This window comes from Oryctolagus cuniculus, chromosome 15 (genome assembly GCF_964237555.1).
Source record: "Oryctolagus cuniculus chromosome 15, mOryCun1.1, whole genome shotgun sequence".
NCBI classification, from domain to species: Eukaryota; Metazoa; Chordata; class Mammalia; order Lagomorpha; family Leporidae; genus Oryctolagus; species Oryctolagus cuniculus.
The window spans coordinates 74,494,354-74,513,768 of NC_091446.1; the positions used below are offsets into that span (position 1 = coordinate 74,494,354).

The 19,415-nt window shown below is 51.4% G+C and overlaps 1 protein-coding gene and 1 long non-coding RNA gene across 2 annotated transcripts in view; one reads left to right on the forward strand and one right to left on the reverse strand.

Moving 5' to 3' along the window:
* Nucleotides 1–19,383, reverse strand: part of LOC138845402 (uncharacterized) — a 25,449-nt gene extending 6,066 nt beyond the window's left edge. Inside the window, exons 1-3 of the long non-coding RNA XR_011382488.1 lie at nt 18,902–19,383; nt 18,233–18,523; nt 3,543–3,684 (exon numbers count right to left, since the gene is read on the reverse strand). This is a non-coding gene — a long non-coding RNA (uncharacterized lncRNA). The remainder of the gene's footprint in view (nt 1–3,542; nt 3,685–18,232; nt 18,524–18,901) is intronic.
* Nucleotides 5,080–14,998, forward strand: GPR15LG (G protein-coupled receptor 15 ligand). Its single transcript, XM_070057959.1, has 4 exons — nt 5,080–5,235; nt 8,499–8,576; nt 8,841–8,984; nt 14,422–14,998. Exons 1-4 carry the CDS (start codon nt 5,175–5,177, stop codon nt 14,508–14,510), a joined length of 372 nt encoding a protein of 123 aa, XP_069914060.1. The 5' UTR covers nt 5,080–5,174; the 3' UTR covers nt 14,511–14,998.
* Nucleotides 19,384–19,415: the final 32 nt, after the last annotated feature.

Here is a 19,415-nt window from a genome sequence, read left to right on the forward strand (position 1 = left end):
GCCAGAGCAGCAAGCAGCAGCTTAACCTAACACTGTGAGTCTAGTGAATTTTTTTCAGCTATTCGTGAGCTCTCATGGAACTCTGGAAAGCACCCCAGCTTTCAAGTCAGACAGACTTGGTTCTGGTGGAGTAATCCCTATAACTTTTTTTTATTGTGAAATTAAGGGAAATTTCAGTTTCCCTTGTTGAGTAGGTTAAAGAGTAAATGGGCACCTCCCTCAAGTGGGTTGAGAATTCAAGGACAAAAGGATTGTGCCCCATGTGGCGTACCTCCTCCTGTTATAAATGGATCTGTAGTTTGCTAAGCAAAGAAAGGAGGGAGAGTAAAGTCTGATGGATGGCAGGACCCATAAAGGAACAGAGAAGCGTGGGATGCAGCCCCAGAATGCTGTAACCACAAGGGGTGGGGACGCCTTAGGCAGTTTCCCAACTGATTTTAGAAATGACAAATTTGATATGAAACCTTTCTTTTCCTTGTAAATTCCCTGGTGTCCTACGTGTGTCTCTGTGGACTTTTCTCAGGCAGGCTGCCAAGTTATCAAAATCATCTTTGGAAGCCATTAAAAGTTTTGAGTGGAAGCATTGGTTTGTACCCAGATTTGCATATGCTTAGAACAAACAGGTGTTCCTGTGAAAATGCCTCTCATTTTCACCTCTCTCAGCTCCACATGAGACTGTGAATATTCTAAAGAGCCCAGAGGTGTTTCTTCCTTTTTTACAGTAAGAAGTTGATAGCTATCTTTGAAATTTTCAAAGCAGGTGAAAATCTGTGAACAGTAATTAAACCTGGGGAATGGGGTTGAGCTGGAACTTACACTTCATACCCGGCGTTATTTAAGTTAAAAATGTGAGCAGGGATTGCATCAGTGCTTTTCTTATTAGCATTTAAGAAGCATGTGGGGGGCCAGGCATTTGGTACAGCTTTTAAGAGGGTTGGGGTCAGCGCTGTGGTGTAGTGGGTAAAGCCACCGCTTGCAGTGCTGGCATCCCATGTGGGCACTGGTTCAAGTCCTAGCTGCTCCGTTTCCAATCAAGCTCTCTGCTGTGGCCTGGGAAAGCAGTGGAAGATGGCTCAAGTCCTTGGACCTCTGCACCTACATGGGAAGACCTGGAGGAAGCCACCACCTGCAGTGTTGGCATCCCATATGGGTGCCGGTTCAAGTCCTGGCTGCTCTAGTTCCAATTCAGCTCTCTGCTGTGGCCTGGGAAAGCAGTAGAAGATGGCCCAAGCCCTTGGGCCTCTGCACCTGCATGGGAGACCAAGTGGAAGCTCCTGGCTCCTAGCTTCAGATTGGCACAGCTCCGATGATTGCAGCCAATTGTGGAGTGAACCGGTGGATGGAAGACCTCTCTCTCTCTCTCTGCCTCTGCCTCTGCCTCTGCCTCTGCCTCTCCTTCTGTCTCTGTATAACTCTGACTTTCAAATAAATAAATAAATCTTTAAAAAATAAAAAATAAAAGTTCAAATTTTAAAAAAATGTTTAGATCAGATTTTTAAACAAAAAAGCAGGTGGAATTCTGACTTCTGAACCTGTTCTTACTGTGAAACATATGGTCCTAAGAAAACCTACAAATGTGTGAATCCTGTGTGCGAGTATGTAGAGGAATAGAGACCCTGTGACAGCAGATTCCTCCTGCTCTTGGCTCTTTGCTGTGCAGCGTCCCTACAGCTCTGTGCTGTCATGAGGAAGCCACTATGTTGAGAACCTAAAGTCCATTTCCAGCTCTCTGGCTGTCACCTGAGAGACCATGGTTTCTTTGGTCACTGGATGCAGAGGAATCTCTCTCTTTGCCAGCCTGAGAGGCTGCTCCTGTTTCTGCCTCACAGCTAAGCCATTTTGAGCTCAGCTCTCAGAGCTGACCTTGCCCCTGCTTCCTCTGCTAGGTAGATTGTTGCTCCCCCCACCCCAATGATGGCTTACTAAAAGTAACAAGGAACCATTCTAACACAAAAGGTACCTGGGTTACAAAAGCCGACAGGGCAGCACCTACTACCCAAAGAACTCAGTGGTGGCACTCCCAAACAACCCCAGACAGCCATAAATAAAGGAGTGGTGCTAGCCCTTGATCAGAGCATGAATGGACGGCTATTCCCGGGGAGCACCAGCTCTGCAGAGTTGATTGGCTCGGAACACGCAATTGAAGTAAGAACAGTGTGCTGGCAGCCTCAGGCAGGGGCCGCCCTCTGCCTCACCCTTCTTCCAACAACGGCTGCCCCAGGCACCAGCACTGGAGTTGTCCCTGTTAGATCCCCGGGTTTTCCTGCTCACACCCTGTGCTGTAGCCCACTTAGCATGGTCATCAGGGCTCAGAGCACACCTGCAAAGGGAATCAGGCTGCAAGCGAGGCCAACGTAGCCTGATGCAGAATCCTTAAATCCAGCCTTCCCACCCAGTTTCGTGGTGTGGATTTCTAGTACAGTGTCTGGGGCAGGCACTGTGGTGCAGTGGGTGCCAGTTCAAGTCCCAGCTGCCCCACCTCTGATCCAGCTCTCTGCTATGGTCTGAGAAAGCAGCAGAAGATGACCCAAGTCCTTGGGCCCCTGCACCCACATGGGAGACCCAGAAGAAACTCCTGGCTCCTGGCTTTGCAGCTCCAGCCATTGCAGCCATCTGGGGAGTGAACCAACAGATGGATGGCCGACACCATGGCTCAATAGGCTAATCCTCCGCCTTGCTAATCCGGCGCCTTGCAGCACTGGCACACCGGGTTCTAGTCCCGGTCGGGGTGCAGGATTCTGTCCCAGTTGCCCCTCTTCCAGGCCAGCTCTCTGCTATGGCCCGGGAGTGCAGTGGAGGATGGCCCAAGTGCTTGGGCCCTGCACCCCATGGGAGACCAGGATAAGCACTTGACTCCTGCGTCAGCCGCAGCACACCGGCCGCGGCGGCCATTGGAGGGTGAACCAACGGCAAAGGAAGACCTTTCTGTCTCTCTCTCTCACTGTCCACTCTGCCTGTCAAAAAAATAAAAATAAACAGATGGATGATTCTTTCTCTCTCTCTGCCTCTGCCTCTCTGTAACTCTACTTTTCAAATAAATAAATAAATCTTTAAAAAAAGAATCTAGTACAATGTCTGCAAGTATGTAAAAACACACAGAGACTGGCTGAGAAAAACCACCCCTGGCCATGAACTTGCTCACTTAACTGACCACACATGTGGCCAACATTGCTTCTGGAGCCTGCAGCCAATGAGAAGAGCCAGAGAGGGAAATACACTGTGGCCGAGAGATCCTGGAGAGGTGAACCAGGTCCTGGTTATTCCTTGTGCCCTTCAAGGCTGGGAGCCATAGCAGCTCCTGGGCCAGACAGCTTGGTTATTAAGGCAAAAGGACAGACGGCCATCCCATCACAAGGGGCCATGCAAACTCCCTGTATGAGCACACATAAATGTCTGCTTGCTGGATTCCAGACGGCCCCTTCTGACTCATCTCCTTCAGTCTGTCTACACCAGACTCACCTTTCTTTTCAGCCAGGAACAGATCACACCCCCTTAACCACACAGAAACCCCCTTCCACACATTTTCCGTTTACTCTCCTTACCTATCCCTAGGCCATTTCATTTTCCTGGCATCCGTCTGGGCATGTGACACCAGCTCTGATTCAGTGAGGTTGCCTCCTCTTGTCCCAGTCTTGTCTTCCTGGATGACAGCTTCCTGGGCCAGGTGGGCAGGTGCCACAATGCCTGGTGAGTACATGCAGGCCATGGTAGAGACCTGCACTGCTCCCAGATCACCACAGCTGGGCATAAAAGCATGATGGGTCTGCAGTGCCTGCCCCTATCTTCCCGGATTCTGCCTACTGCTTGCCCCCTGGGCCCAGGCTATGTGACTCTTAAAGCTGGCCACCCAGAGGGAAACAGCATGCTGAAGGCTAATGGTCCCAGCATGCATCCGTGCTGCCTGTATAGAGCAGATTCTGGAGCTGGGTTTGGAGGAATGAGCAGGGGCTGCTCCAGGAGTGGGGCTTGGAGAAGAGCCCAGGCAAAGGCTCAGCACGGAGGGTGTGTGGAGAACACCCCCCGCGGCCCACCATTTCTCAGGGGACCCTGTACCTGCTGACACACCTTGCACATGCCCAGACACACATGCACTGTTACTAAAGGCTCCCTGATAGAAAGGGAGCCCAAAGCACCCACATCATCAGTCTCCATGGACTGGAAGACCCCACCTTGCCCTTGCTCACATCCTAGCCAGTCTAATGCCTCTGCCAGCCCAAGAAGCCCGCCATGACCTGACTCACCCTGGCAACCTGTCTGCCCGCACCCTACCCAGTCTCAGCCATCTCTGCAAAGTCGTTGACGATGCATGTGCGTGGCTGGCACCTGCCTACCCAGCTACCTCCAGCTACTGAAGCCTGATGCCAGGCCCAGGGTCTTCCACGGATCTTCTTTCTCTGCACCTGCCCTGGCTGGAAGCCCCCCTGCTGCATCCCTTTCTCAGCTGACCCTGTCCCTCATGTGCCCTTTCACTTCCTCACCACGTTAAGTACCCATCAAGGTCCAGCTGCTGCCCCACCTCTTTTAAGAGCTCTCTGATTGTACTGATGGCTTCTCCAACATGTCCCCGGGCACCTTGTAGGAGAAGTAGCCCTGAACCTGTTTCCCAAACAGCAGTGTCACAGACATTCAATGTCAAGTTTAAGGTCACATGGCTGATAAGGGCCACAGAGCAAGGACTCAAAGCAGGCCATCTGATTCCAGGGCCTGTGCCCCTGCATGGTCGGGGTTGCTGGAGAGAGTCCCTAGGGCTTTGCCCATGTGTTTTATGGCCTTTCTTCCAGTCATATCTAAGGCATAAGCAAGGAGATCTACATTTGATGGAATTATTACTGACACTAAAAGTTAACGATCAACACAGTGGCTTCCCTGTGGCAGGAGTCTCCCGCCCTGATGGCTGAGACCAGGCAGCACTGGGAGTACTTGGGCTAGGCTTTTACAGCTGTCTGGTACAGTCACAAAATGCTCTCCACTGCTGGAAAAGCTGATTGTTTTTTTTTTTTTTTTTTTGCTCTTGGGAGAGGCTGGCTATACTCTGGGAGAATTCTAAAGCTGCTGCAGCCCTACCCATGAGAAACGCCCCTCTGTGTAACACTATATATGTTCTGGGTGGCTCCCAGGAGGACAGGTGCAGCCCAGCCTTCTCCCAGGACGTGAGAGATTCCGGCCACTTCACCATGAGGCTTCTAGTCCTTTCCAGCCTGCTCTGCATCCTGCTTCTCTTCTTCCCTGTGGAAGGTAAGGCAGCCCCCCACCCCTACTCCCACCACTAGCCCTGGGTGCCAGTCCTTGAGCAGGGATTCCAGGATCCATTAAGGTTCTTATCAGGAACTGTTGGGGGACAGCCCCTGTGGGCAGCCCAGAGCCCTGCCAAAGCCAGGCTCTTTCTCCTGACCCTACACAGCACCGCTAGCCATAGGGGTGGTCCCAACCATTGACCTAAGGACTTGAGGCCCCACAGTCTCCGTCAAAAGCCTCCGCTTCCCCGGGCATGTGGACACGCTAAGTCGAGCAGCATGTTTAATGATGCAAAGCTACGGGCCCGCCGAGGTCGAGGTTCCGAGCCACTCTGCTATGCTGGCTTCAAGTTTGCAGCACAGTCAGTGCGGTGGATGAGTTAATTAACTAGACAATCTGAGTCCCCGAAGTTCATGCACAGTGGGTACCTGAGATGAGGGAGTGTGTGGTGAGGGGTAAGGGGTGTTCCTGCAGGTTTGAAAGAGGAAGTCATGGTCTTTCCCCCCTGTTTGTGGGAGCATTTAGCTCTCTTGCCTTTCTTCAATCATATCACTGAGTATTTTGAAATTTTCTCTTGCCTAACCCCCTAGAAACTGCCTACTTTCCTCTTCTTTTTTTTTCTTTAGTAGCTATGGTTATTGTAACATGTATTGGACCTGTGGATATAGAAATAGATACAGAGAGAAAAACACCCATAGTTTCATGATTCAAAAATAGCCATGCTGGGGTGGGCATTTGGCCTAGCAGTTAAGTTGCCTCCCTCCCACATCCCAGTACTTGCGTTCCAGTCCTGGCTCTGGCCACTGATTTCAGCTAGCTTCCTGTTAATGCAGATCCTGGAAGGCAGCAGGGAACGCTGCAAACAGCTGAGTGCCTACCACCCACGTGGGAGACCAGGATTGAATTCCCAGTCCCAGATGTTATGGGCATTTAGAGAGCTAATTAACGGATGAAAGCGTTCTCTTCTTTCCTCTCTGCCCTACCCACACCCCCACCTCTCAAAGAGAAAAGAGAGAAGGGGCACTGTGGTGCAGTAGGCTAAGCCACCACCACCTGCAACATCAGCATCCCATATAGGCACTGGTTCAAGTCCTAGCTGCTCCACTTCTGATTCAGCCCCCAGCTGGTGCACCTGGGAAAGTAACAGATGATAGATAAATAGATAGCCCAACTACATGGGCCCCAGCCCCTATGCAGAATTCCTGGCCCCTGGCTTTGGCTTGACCCTGCCCTAGCCATTTAAGTCATTTGGGGAGTGCATCAGTGGATGGAAGAACTTGCTCTGTCTCTTTCTCTCTCTGTTCAATGTTTTCTTCAGTTCTTTTCAGCATTTTGCATGCAGCATTTTGCATTATTAATTATGTGTCCCTGCATGTTCCACATTGAGCCTTTTTCATTTGTTACTGTGTTTTTTTTTTTTAAAGATTTATTTTATTTATTTGAAAGAGTTACAGAGAGAGGTAGAGACAGAGAGAGAGGTCTTCCATCCACTGGTTCACTCCCCAATTGGCTGCAATGGCCAGAGCTGTGCCGATCCAAAGTCAGGAGCCAGGAGCTTCTTCTAGGTCTCCCACATGGATGCAGGGGCCCAAGGACTTGGGCCATCTTCTATTGCTTTTCCAGGCCATAGCAGAGGGCTGGATTGGAAGAAGAGCAGCTGGGACTAGAACTGGCGCTCCTATGGGATGCCAGCACTTCAGGCCAGGGCTTTAACCCCCTGTGCCCCAGCGCTGGCCCCTTGTCACTGTGTTGTTAGAATCACCCAAAATACTTAAGACTGAAGTTTATCTGGAAGCATTTGTACCAGACTGTCGGCAGCAGCTGTTGTGGGCCAGTGGATTATGGGAAGCAATTGTTTTGTGAAGGGCCTGCAATGAAAACGAGCCTCACACGTAACAAGGAAAGCAGCCAAGGGAATCCTCGCACACATGGGCCACAGCGTGCCATTTGTCGGTCCTCTGTGCTGAGATGTGTTTGAGGTTGCCAGTGTCACCCTAATGACAGCTCAAGGGGATGAATATCTTTCCCCATCAAGTTTCCTCTCCATTTAGGACTATTTCTGGCAGATTCCTGCATTTTAAGTCTAACTTGGCCTCAGGTACAGTCGTGTCCTATCGTGAATTTATGTGCATAAGCATTTAGAGGGTTCACAAGTTTGCTATTTTACATATGTGGCAAAAGGCACATGTACACATACAATATTTCCTCTATTGAGGATTCTTTTCTTAGATGAGATTGCCAAGAGGAGTATTACTATGCCGAAGGGCACAGACGTCTCTGAACCACAGAGCTGAAAGGTTGCTTGGAACATGAGGGCATTGAGGGTAATAGAAGGGGGCACTTGAAAAAGTGCAGGGAAAATGGGAATTAAAAGGTTAGACAAAGAGAGGTCTTCCATCTGCTGGTTCACTCTCCAAATGGCCACAATGGCTGGAGCTGGATCTATCCAAAGCCAGGAGCCAGGAGCCAGGAGCTTCTTCTAGGTGCCTTACGTGGGCGTAGGGACCCAAGCACTTGGGCTGTCTTCTGCTGTTTTCCAGGTGCATTAGTAGGGAGCTGGACTGGAAAGGGAGAAGTCAGGACTGGAATCGGCATCCATATGGGATGTAGGTGCTGCAGGCGGCAGCTTTACCCACTTACTCTACAGCGCCGGCCCTTACCATAAGCTTCTTGATGACCCCTCATGTTCTGGGGGCATAGTGTCTCACAGCACTGACTGTTCTTTCTTTTTAAAAATTTTTACAATTATTTATTTAGTTTATTTGAAAGGCAGAGAGAGAGTGACAGAGATTGCCCATCTCCAGGTTCACTTCCCAAATGCTCACAACAGCCAGGCCAGGCTGAAGCCAGGCATCCAGAACTCAATCCAAGTCTCCCATGTGGGTGGCAGGGATCCAACTACACAAGCCATCACCTGCTACCTCCCAAGATGTGTATTGGCGGGAAGCTGGAACCAGGAGCAGAGCTGGGTCTCAATCCCAGACACTCTCATTATGGGATGTGGGCATCCCAACTGGTGGCTTAACCACCACTGACTGTAATTGTTGAATATTTTTTATTTGTTTTTGAAAACTAAGTCACAAAAAGGCCCACTCTTTCCCTGGGCCCTCCCGCAGCCTGGCTGGTCCTGGGTTTCCTTGAACTGATATTGGGGAACCCAGGGTCATAGGAGTGGAACTCAGTCAAGGTGCTCCTGGGGGGAGGGGGAGGGGAGTCCCCAGGCAGCTCAGGGAAGGTCCCTGCTCCTCTGTGTGTGCCCTCAGGGAGAAGACATCCTATCCGGTCCCAGAGAGTGTGGCGCTGCTGTCCAGTTGCCAGACCGCTTAGGACAATCCTGAAAGGTAGGCGCCCATACCCTGCCTGGTGGGGTGCGGGGTGGTGAAGGGCACAGGCCCAGCCCCAGGGAAGGCTGCAGGCTCCCAGCTCCCAAGAGCTCAGGTTGCAGACCGGGGCTCAGGGACACTTGGGGATGCTTGGCCAGGCTGTGAGGCCACACTGTGCAGGCTTGCATGGAGGGAGGGAGGTGGGGCATGGGGGCAGGCTGAGCCCCAGGGGAAGGCTGCAGAGTCTGATGCCCACCTGGGCTCTGTCCGGCTTCTCTGTAGCTCCAAAGCCCTCTCAGGCATCCCGGGAGATCCTAGCGTCCCTTGATCCTTCACGGCTGAGGCCCCAAAGTCCAGTGATCAACACCAGAGACTCTGTGCACTTCGCAGCCTCCACGAATCCTGTCCAGCGGAGGGCACGCTCAGGTGTGAATGACAAGGGGGTGGAGGGATGCGGTGAGACCCCATGGCTACCCCCTCAGCCGTTTCTCCTTCCCAAGTGCCATCACAGCCAGCTGGGCCCAGATAAAAATAGCTACTTTGCCAGATGCCCCTCACAAGGCTGAGTGGGTGTGAGCCCCTCCAGGGAAGGCGGAGGTGAGGGAGGTGAGCCGCTGCCTGGTTCCAGCCCTGGTGGGGGCCGAGGGCTGTGGCTCTGTCTCCCTCGCCTCTTGCAGCCTCCAACTACACGCTCAGCTGATGAGGAAGATGAGGATGTGTGCACACTCACACTACACCCAGAGATACACACAGTACACCTAGAGATACACAAACCACACACACTACACCCAGAGACATATATACACTAAACATACATATACACTATACACACTCACACCACACAGAGATACATACACACTACATACACTATGCACACACAGAGCACACTATACCCAGAGACACACACACTATTCACACATTACACACACAGACACACATGCTACACACACAGAAATGCACACTACACACACACTACACCCAGAGATACTCACATTATACACACACACAGATATGCACACTATACACAGACGCAATGTTATACACAGACATGCATGCTACACACATGACACACTCTACACAGAGACCCACCACAGATACATATGCTATACACACAACACAATATACACTATACACATGACATACATGATGCATGCTATACACAGATACACACAGACACACATAGAACACACACAAAATACACTACATACAGATATACACAATCTACATAGACACACCACACAGTTACACAGACACACACACCAACACAGGCAAACGTCCATATGTAGTCACACACATGGACATACCCACACTCAGGTGCAGACACACACAGTGTACAGGAAACATGGCCAGGTTAGCCCTTTTGCCCAATGTGAGGGCAGCCCTGCATTACTCTCACTCTGTCTCGGGACAGTCATCCAGGTCCATGGCTCCTATGTCAAGAGCAGATTTCTTTTCCTTTCTATGGTTAAGAACATTCCTTACAGAACTCCGTAGAACAAGAAGAGCAATGCAGACATGTCTGTTGGGTGCTCACTGCGTGATCTCATTGCAGTACTTGAAACCATCCTAGGGAGATCTTATTTCCATTGTGGAGACTGGGAAACTGAGGTTCAGAGAGAAACTGAGGCAGAGCCGGAAACCAGGATCTGCCCGCCTCTCTCCATGGCAACAGACTGCTCCTGGCAGGAACTCTCTGCAGCAGGTGCATGAAGGCACGTGCTGGAGCAGGGCAGCTTTCCTCGTGGAAAGCGCCATCTCGTCAGGATCTCAGCTCCGTCCCTAGGAGCTGAGTGCCCCTGCGCCGGCAGCCAGAATTGCTAAGCCTCAGTGTCCTTATCTGTGAAAAGGGTTTGATAGTGGAATCTTCCTTTTCCCATCACAATGAGCAGTCGACGGGGTCATGTCTGTGACACACTTGGCAGCAAGCCTGGCACACGGGACCCTGTGCTCATGGCCCTGCTGTCGCCGTGGAGCAAAGCTGGCCCCACAGAGGCTGCTTTGATAGGAGACCAGCAATTGCAACACTGAAAACCAAAGCCTGTGCATTCTTGCCCAGGCTTGGCAGTGCATTGTCATCTTGCAGGGCTGACTCTGGGATTCAGAAAGGAGGGAGAAGATGCATCTGTGTTCCCAGGGTGTTGTGAAATCCACAGCGGGGTTGTGCGAGGCCGTCCAGCCTCGTGTGCTGGAGCTTACCCAGCGTGAGGGTGCGGTGCCTCTGTCGTAGGAAGAGATGTTGACCCAGGGTTAGCCTGAGCTGACAGCATCGTGCCGAGTGACATTCACTCCTCCTTCTGACTTTTCCAACGCATTGCTTTAGCTCTGAGCCCTGTGCAAGGCCCGTGGGGAAGACAGTGTGTGAAGCAAGGCTCAGGACTCTGGATCCATGTGACGAAACCGTCTTCACGGATCAATGTGCTGCAAGGGCCAGTTTGCTGAGTTTGCCACCATTTACATTTTGAAAAAAGGGCTTCGTCTGAAGTACCTGAAAAGTCCACAGCAATCTCTAAGTAGCATTGTCACAGTGGCATTTTTTGTTTTTTGTTTTTTGTTTTAATGAGTGTTCCATCAGCTGACTTAGTTGGCTTTTCAAGGGCATCGGGCACTGGCTCTGAGCCTGGGAGCTGCTCAGGCTCACGTGGGGGTCACACTGAAGGCTGTCTAAGCCCCACCAGTGGGAAAGGTCTGCAGCCTTGGAACCTCTACTGGGCCACCTTTCACCAACATGTTGTGAGGCTGCCTCCAAGGAAGGCCCTGGGGAAGACTGGGGAGGTGCTAAGAGATGAGCCTGGAGCTGAGAGACCACCCGAGTCCTAGGAGCACTGGGCCAGCCTCCCTGCTTCCAAGGCCAGCAAAATGACATGACCACAGTGGGAAACTCAGGGTGCAAGGCACCCAGAGAGATTCCTCCCTCACCATAAGGTTGTCTGTCTTCAAGAAGCAGCTCAGAGGCAGGGACAAAGGTTATTCACTGAGGGTTGGCTTGTTTTCGGCAATAGCAGTGCTGGGGCAGACACAAGGGCCTGGAACAACAGAGCCTGGATGGGGAAGAGGAGGAGGGACTGGCAGGCCCTGCTTCCCAATGGGCTAATCAATGAGGCCTCATGCCGTGGCCTTGCTCCTCGTAATTATAAAGTGGCTTCAGAGAGTTAGTAGAAAAATAGGATTCAATTATAAGTTTATTTGGGTAGAAAAAAATTCAAAATCTATGCATTTTTTTTCCATGAGCTTTTTGAAGATCCCTTGTCTATCCATTAGCTAACCTGCTCGATAAACAACTCCCAACTTCAGTGACCCAGAGCAGTGGGCATTTGTTGTTTTCCATGAGTCTACTGGTCAGCTGGACCTGTCTTCTAGCTCAGCCTTAGGAGCAGGGGCAGAGGCCCTGTATCCTGATGAGAGAAACTTACAAAAGAGGGGCAGAGAACTGTGAGCGTTCTTGCAACCAGTCAACCACATATTCGTTGGAGGAGCCAGGGAAGCATTTGGGATCTGAGAGTGGGCATAGGGAACAGGGCAAACAGCAATCAGGAAATCGTGAGCCTCCATCAGAAATGGGGGTGGGAGATTCTTATGACAGTGTTAATGGCAGAGAGTAGCCTATGCTGTAAATTACCATGTTTATCACCGTGGGAAGATAAAAGCACTTTCAAGCGGGAAGAGAAATAGAAAGAAACTACACCAGTGTCAGATTTATGATCTTATTTATGATGACGGCATGAGACCACGGATGAATTGTACTAGTTAAATTTATTTTTTGTGTAGCTAATGCTTATATTGAAATTATTAGGTGCAGCAATTACATCTGCGACCTCATTTAATCCCTCACAATAATCCTAAGAGTTAATACTGTTACTACTCTCTCCCCTTTTTACACATGAGGGATCCAAGCCCAGAGAGGTTAAGCAACTTGTGGAAGATCACACAGATCGTAAGCACTAGTGCAGAGCTTCGAATCCAGATAATCTGGCTCTAGATTTTGTGCTTTTAACTACCTCACCACACTGCATATGGTGACCATCCGGAAACAGGAGAAAAAAGGATCATCTCATCGCCACACCTTAATGATCTTCTGATTCATTTCCCATACAATTATGTTGATGCATTTTTAGTTTTACTGTACCTCTTCTTTTAATTCTTCAAATTTTAACATTACATCATAAGCATTTCTCTTCATTACTAATTAACTGTCTTATTAACATAAATAATTGTCTTAACATAATAACTGTCTTATTAACATAAATAATTAACTGTCTCTCCATTGTAGGACATTCAGACTGTTTCCAGACATATTATTTATTTGAATGACAGAGTGACAGAGAGAGAGAGAGAGAGAGAGAGAGAGAGAATGATACCTTCCATCCACTGGCTCAGTTCTCAAATGGCTGCAACAGCTAGAGCTGTGCTAGGCTGAAACTAGGAGCCAGCAGCCAGGAACTCCATCCAGGTCCCTTATGTGGAGAGCAGGAACTCAACTACTCAAGCTATCATCTGCTGTTTCCAAGGCACATTAGCAGGGAGCTGGATCAGAAGTGGAGTAGCTGGGACTCAACCCAGCACTTGAATATGGGATGTGGGCATCACCTGCCCCAGAATTTTGTTTCTGCTATTGAAAACAATAGGAAAAGGACCTGTGTTGTGGCATAGCAAGGTTAAATTCCCTCCCATATGAACACTAGTTCCAATCCCAGCTGCTCCACTTCTGATCTGGCTCCCTGTTAATGTGCCTGGCAAAGCAGCCGAGGATGGCCCAAGTACTAGGGTCCCTGCCACTCATTTTTTTTTTTTTTAAGAATTTTTTTTTTTTTTTGACAAGCAGAGTTAGACAGTGAGAGAGCGAGACAGACAGAGAGAAAGGTCTTCCTTTTTCCATTGGTTCACCCCCCAGTGGCCGCTACAGCCGGTGCATTGCAGCCAGTGCGCTGCACCGATCCAAAGCCAGGAGCCAGGTGCTTCCTCCTGGTCTCCCATGCGGGTGCAGGGCCCAAGGACCTAGGCCATCCTCCACTGCACTCCCAGGCCACAGCAGAGAGCTGGCCTGGAAGAGGAGCAACCGGGACAGAATCCGGCACCCCAACCGGGTCTAGAACCCTGGATGCTGGTGCTGCAGGCAGAGGGTTAGCATATTAAGCCACGGTGCCGGTGCCCTGCCACTCATATGGTAGACCTGGATGAAGCTCCTGGATGAAGCTCCTGGCTCCTGGCTTCATCCTGGTCCATCCCTGGCCGTTTTGGTCATTTGGAGATTCAACCCGCAGATAAAAGATCTCTCTCCCTCCATCTCTCCCCCTCTCCTGTAACTTTGCCTTTCAAATAAATAAGTCTTAGATTAATTAATTAATTAGGACAGTAGGAACAATAGCTGAATGCATGCCATTTTTTTCTTTCTCATGGGTCTTCCTCCTGTGAATGGGACTGGTTTGTCCAGCGATGCAAACGTAGCGGTGGGACACACGCTGTCAGCAGAGCACTGGCTGGCTGAGATGAGACAAGCATGGGGGTTCGGAGAGCCTGCACACATGACCCTGTAGCAGAGCCTCCTACCCCAGCTACCAGGCAGGTCTCCCCACTCCAGGCCCAAGGCAACTCAAGTGGGCCTCCTTAAGACAAGCCACCTTCTCCCCACCTTCTGCCAGTAAATCACAGTCTGGGCTGGTTGTGTTGGCCACGGTAGTGCCCTTCTTTGCCTCAAGGAACAAGGATAAAATCTGATTCTTGCTTTGACTTTTACAAAGTCCTGTTGTTTGGAAATGAATCTTAATTATATTTTCCTCCTTCTCTCCACCCCCCCCCCCCCCGCTCTGCCCACTTCTCTGCCTTCATCCTATCCCCATCCCTCTTGGCTGCCTACTGCTCCTTCCAGGACGCTATGCGGGGCCCTGCAGACTGTGCAAGATCAAGCCATCTCTCATCCACCAATGGGTGGTGCCTGGAGCACTCCCACAGGTGTAGAGCTGTGAAAACGAGGCCCTATACAGAGGAGAGCCTCTGGCCAGCGCCTCATGTGCCCAGTAGCCTCAGTTGCCCCTTCCAAACTTCACAGCCATGTGCTGTGAGGCTGAAGGGCTTCATCTCCAGCAGCAACAGTCCTGGAAAAGTTCTGGAACTCCAGGTCCTGGTCCCAGTCCTGCCACCAACCTTCAGCATTATCCTGAGCCAGACTCACCCACATGGCCTCATCTCCACGTGACCCCTCCAGCACTGATGGTGACCTGTGAAAGCCACAAATCCATAGATTTCCAAACCTGCTAGGGCGCAGGGTCCCAAGCACCCAAGGCAGATGACAAGATTGTGATGTCTCGGCTGATCTCAGAGACACTCAGTCTCCTGGCATTTAACTCCTGCATCCCACAACCCCTGAAGGAACCCCTTCCTAACTTCCTGCCTTGTGTCTGCTGGAAAGAACATCCAAAATAAACAAATAATAAACAAAGCAACAACATGCATGGAGCACCTTTGTTTGAGAAAGTCGGTGGTGGGGCCAGAGCAGGACATTCTGCTAAAGAAAACTGTCCCTGACACCTCACTCTATGCCACTCTCTCCTCACAAAACCATCCAGCCGTGAAGGGAAAGGGCCAGTAGCCAGGCGTCTGGGTCCAACACACCAGGACACAAAGCCAGCCTGCCCAGGAGTTTGAGTCACTCAGGCACTGCAAAGTGAAGATCACAGGACCTCCTCAGAGAGCAAGGAAGGTGACAGATTCCATGGTGGGCAAAGGCTTGGCACACAGAAGGGCTTGGCTTCCCTGCCCTATGCTGGGGGTGTTCAAGCCACGGTGAGCACAGAGCCGCTGAGCCGAGGCTCCCAGGAGACAGATGGCTCAGGGTCTAAGAGGCTTATCTCTCCATACAGCTCCCTACTGATCCGATTCTCCCAGCAAGGTGAGAAGCCCCACTCCTGTACCACCCACAGCTGTTCATGAGGACACCAGACCCAGCAGGTGCAAGGCTGGTGGCCAGAGGCTTCCTGATACAGGGCTTTGGGGGAGAGGGGATACCCAGGCCTGTCAGAAGTCTTTACCTGGAGATGGGCCAGACTTCTCTGTCCCTTTCACAAACTTGTCATGGGTGGGCTCATGCACTCACTCCCTCCATCATCCAGGCCCGAGTAGGCACAACCAGACCCGGTGCTAGGTCCTGAGGCTCAGACAAGGACAGACATGGCCCTGTGTATGAGAGGAGGCAACCGGGGCTCCACAAAGGTGGGAGCACTGAGATAAGGGAGAGCCAGGGCTGCAGGAGAGGAAAGAAAGGAGCTGACGTGTGCATGGAGTTAGTGCGAGAGTTCCAGCTAGAGGTGCGTGTGCGTGTGTGTGTGTGTGTGTGTGTGTGGCATGTTGGGGTGAAGTCAGGGCACAGCAAGGTCAGGCAGGACGACTGAAATGTGCCAGTGTGGGGGACATTTGCTGTAGTTGATGGAACAGGGCTTTGATGATCCATTGGGGTTCAAATGATGACTCTGCCATGCACCTGCTGTGTGACACTGTGGAGTCATGTGACCTTGCAGAACCTCAAGTGACCGACCATCACCTCTCTCAGCTCTTCTGTGGGCCAGCTGTCCAGGGTAGCCACCCTCTGGAGCCCTGCAGAGGCCGCTCCCCGGTTAACATTCACACAGTGGCTGCCCTTACTGACTGCATGGCCGTTCTCCCTGCCTCAGAAGCACCATCAAGCACTGGATGTGTCTAGTGCTCTAGTCTGGTCTCCCCATGGTGGCTGAAGCTGGCCTGTTTGTTAGCAGCCTGGTAACACATGCACAGCTCCAGAAGCAACTACCAGGCTGGCCTGTTCCATCCCTGGAAAAGGCCTTCGATACACATCTGCTGTTTAACCTCACTGCCACTACCATCATCATCAATGAAACCAGTACAAGCAAAGTACGGACTGAAAGGAGGCGGGTATTACAGATGTCAGTACTACAAAGTTCCTTCACACACCAAATGCAACTATTTTTGATCATTCACCTCCAGGCTTAAATATGCTTTGAACGGGAACACTTACATAGGAGCCCATAGTCTCTACCACTCCCTACTGGCTTTTACCCAATCATTGCACACATCTCCATTTCCTGGCTGGCTCCTATGTGCTGGCTACTCTACTCTGGCAATTTATGGATACATGGGGAAGGAGCAAGCCAAAGACATGCAGAGGCTCAGCTGTTGGTGAGGACCAGGAACCAAGACTTGGGACATTGTCTAATGCCTCTGTGTTCATTCATTCATCCCCTCACCCATTCAACTGCTCAACAATTACCCATTGAGGACCTAAAATGTTCCAGATCCCATGCTTGCACTAACACAACCAATGAAATGAAACACAGCCTCTTCCCTGGGTGGGTCACAGCCCCCTGGAGGAGACACCCTGGCAGACAGGTCACAGCATTGAGTCTCATACTGGCTCTGCTGAGACTTCAAAGAGGGGACAGTTCTGCTTGGAGGCAGAGGTATGGAGAGGAAAAAATACAGTAGAGGAAGAGACATTGTTTGACAAGTTCCCTACAGAGACAGCCATGCAGCAGGTGAGGGTGGCAAAGGAAACTACTGCAGGGTGACAATAGGCAGAGTAAGGACTAGCAATTCTGCCCACCACATGAGTGAGTTAGACAGGTTCCGGGGGCACTGGCATGTGCAGGGCCCCTCAGTTAAGCAGCTAAGCAGGGCCTAAAACACCTAGAGAAGGGATCCCATCCTCATGTCAAAGGAAACTGAGACAGACACCCTACACCTAGCTTGGGCCCATTAGGGTCAGAGGTAGGTCACATATCAGGGAAGATGGGCATCCAGGGCTCCTCCAGCACACACGCCAGGGCTGAGCTACTATTTACGAGCCCAGTGCTTTTAGAAGGGACTCACAAATGTGTGTGTGTGTGTGTGTGTGTGTGTGTACGCGGGCTACTGATAAAGGCAAAGGTGACGGACAGGCACATGAGCCTGGGTTGGTGTGTTGGCGGACTGAGCTAGACACACATGCATGCCCAGGCTGGCAGCTGACACTCAAATTCTCACTTAACAGCGGAACCAGCTGACATAAATCCACCAGGGGAAGAGCTGTCAGAACATGACTGAGAGATGACCTGATTTGGTACTGCAGGTGCCATGGCAGGGAGGTTCCAGGAGAGAGAGCACCCTCAGGGGTGACTGATGTAGCTGAAGTCACCCAGGGTCTGCGGGTAGGGACAAGTCCCATATCTCACAACAGGCGAGCACTTCCCAGCTATGGCAAATCAAGCCTCCCAGGTTATCTCCAGACCTTCCACACTGTACAGTCAAGATTAGGGCTCACAGTGAAACCAGCACAAAGAGTTGTTGTTTTCCAAGGTCCTTGACAACAGGGTCAAACCAAGGGTGACTGTTCCATTCCAGGTTACTCTGGACTTTGGACATTCCTGGTTTTAGCATCCAAAGTCCTGAAGCAGATAGCTCCAGCAGATCTGAGCCATCTACAGATGAAGGGAAAGACAGTCTCTTTAAGAAGAAGGATATCAAGTACACATATGAAATTAAGGCTACAGAAGTGATGTGTTAGCCAGGCACCAGAAGGCTGCAGTTTTAGTAGTTTCACAGTCACCTACCCCTGCCGTGGGAATAGTTCCAGCTTTGAAGCCAGCACAAACTGGGTGAGAATCCAAGCCCAGCTCCCTCACCAGCTGCGTGAGCCTGAGCAAGCGACTTACCTGTTTTCTGAGCTTGAATGCGTTCCTCCATACAGCAGGGACCATCACACGGGAGGGCTATGCAGGATGAGAGTGGATGCACACACGCCAGGGCAAGTCTGTCGACTGAGTGCAGTGCAGGACTCAGAGGAGCTGGCTCCTTCCCAGCACAGCACCCAGGCATCCACGTGCAGATGCCACAGCTCTGCCTCCAGCTCCCTAGGGGATCCACAGCAAGCCCATGGAGCGCTTGCTTTGGTTTTCCCCCCAGCATGATGCAGAAATATCTGTGCAACCTCCAGTGTGTGGTTCCTGCAGGAAGATTCAACAAGAAGGGTTTGGGTCATTACACTTGAAAAGTGCTGAACACGCTGGGACCCCCGATTCATCGTCTCCCTCCCTCTCTGAGCCCCTGACTCTTGCTAGCAGTTGATCAAGAAAGGCTGGCTCAGGGGCTGGGAGACCTTGTGCTCCTTTGAATGCCTGAGGAGTGCTGAGCTCCCAGCTGGGGAGGGCACTGGGGTGGGGCACACAAAGAGGGCTCCTCTGTCGGGGAACATACCCTCCGAAGGGCATCCTGGGAAATGCCCTAGATTGGGCACTTCCTATTCCCGGCCATGAAAAGGTCGTTTGCTTTGCCTAAAGGTCCTTCAGGAACGGGGCACTCCCTCCCTGCTGGGCAGTCCAGACCTGTGTCCGCCAGCTCCATCAGCATATCTGTCCCAACATGAGGCTTAAAAATCTGCCTTCAAAGGGTTCGCCCTTCCTTGGGCAACTCGAAGGGTGGGTGTGCTGCTCCTCCAGGGGGGATGGGGGAAGGGGACTGCTGCCTGGAGAACCTCCAGGAGTCGTGCAGGCTCTCCCTGCTGCCCAGCACATAGGGTGTCAGACCCTTCCGGAGCGCTGGGCGGGAATGGGCTGAGATCTCAGAGAACACGTGCAGATAACCGCTCCCCACCTGCCCTCCTCGCCCGTTCCCCGGGCTGTTTGTCTTTTTGTCTCATCTCAAAGTCCCTCGGGAATAAGTGCCCGGATTGCTAAGGCAGCGCCCTCCCCGGAGCCCAGCCGCTCCGCCCCCTCTTCTCCCGTTAGTCTCAGGCTGTTTGCTCAGCTCAGAGGAGGTAGCAAAGTTCCTTTAAAAACCCCAGAGGAAGCTTATGCAAAAGGAAAACTTCGGGGCAGCGGAACCCACTCAAGGACTTCG

Coding starts and splice junctions, on each gene's coding strand:
- GPR15LG (XM_070057959.1), top strand. CDS start 5,175: ATGAGGCTTCTAGTCCTTTCCAGCCTGCTCTGCATCCTGCTTCTCTTC. Junction 5,236..8,498: donor TCTCTTCTTCCCTGTGGAAG/GTAAGGCAGCCC, acceptor GTGTGCCCTCAG/GGAGAAGACATCCTATCCGG. Junction 8,577..8,840: donor GCTTAGGACAATCCTGAAAG/GTAGGCGCCCAT, acceptor GCTTCTCTGTAG/CTCCAAAGCCCTCTCAGGCA.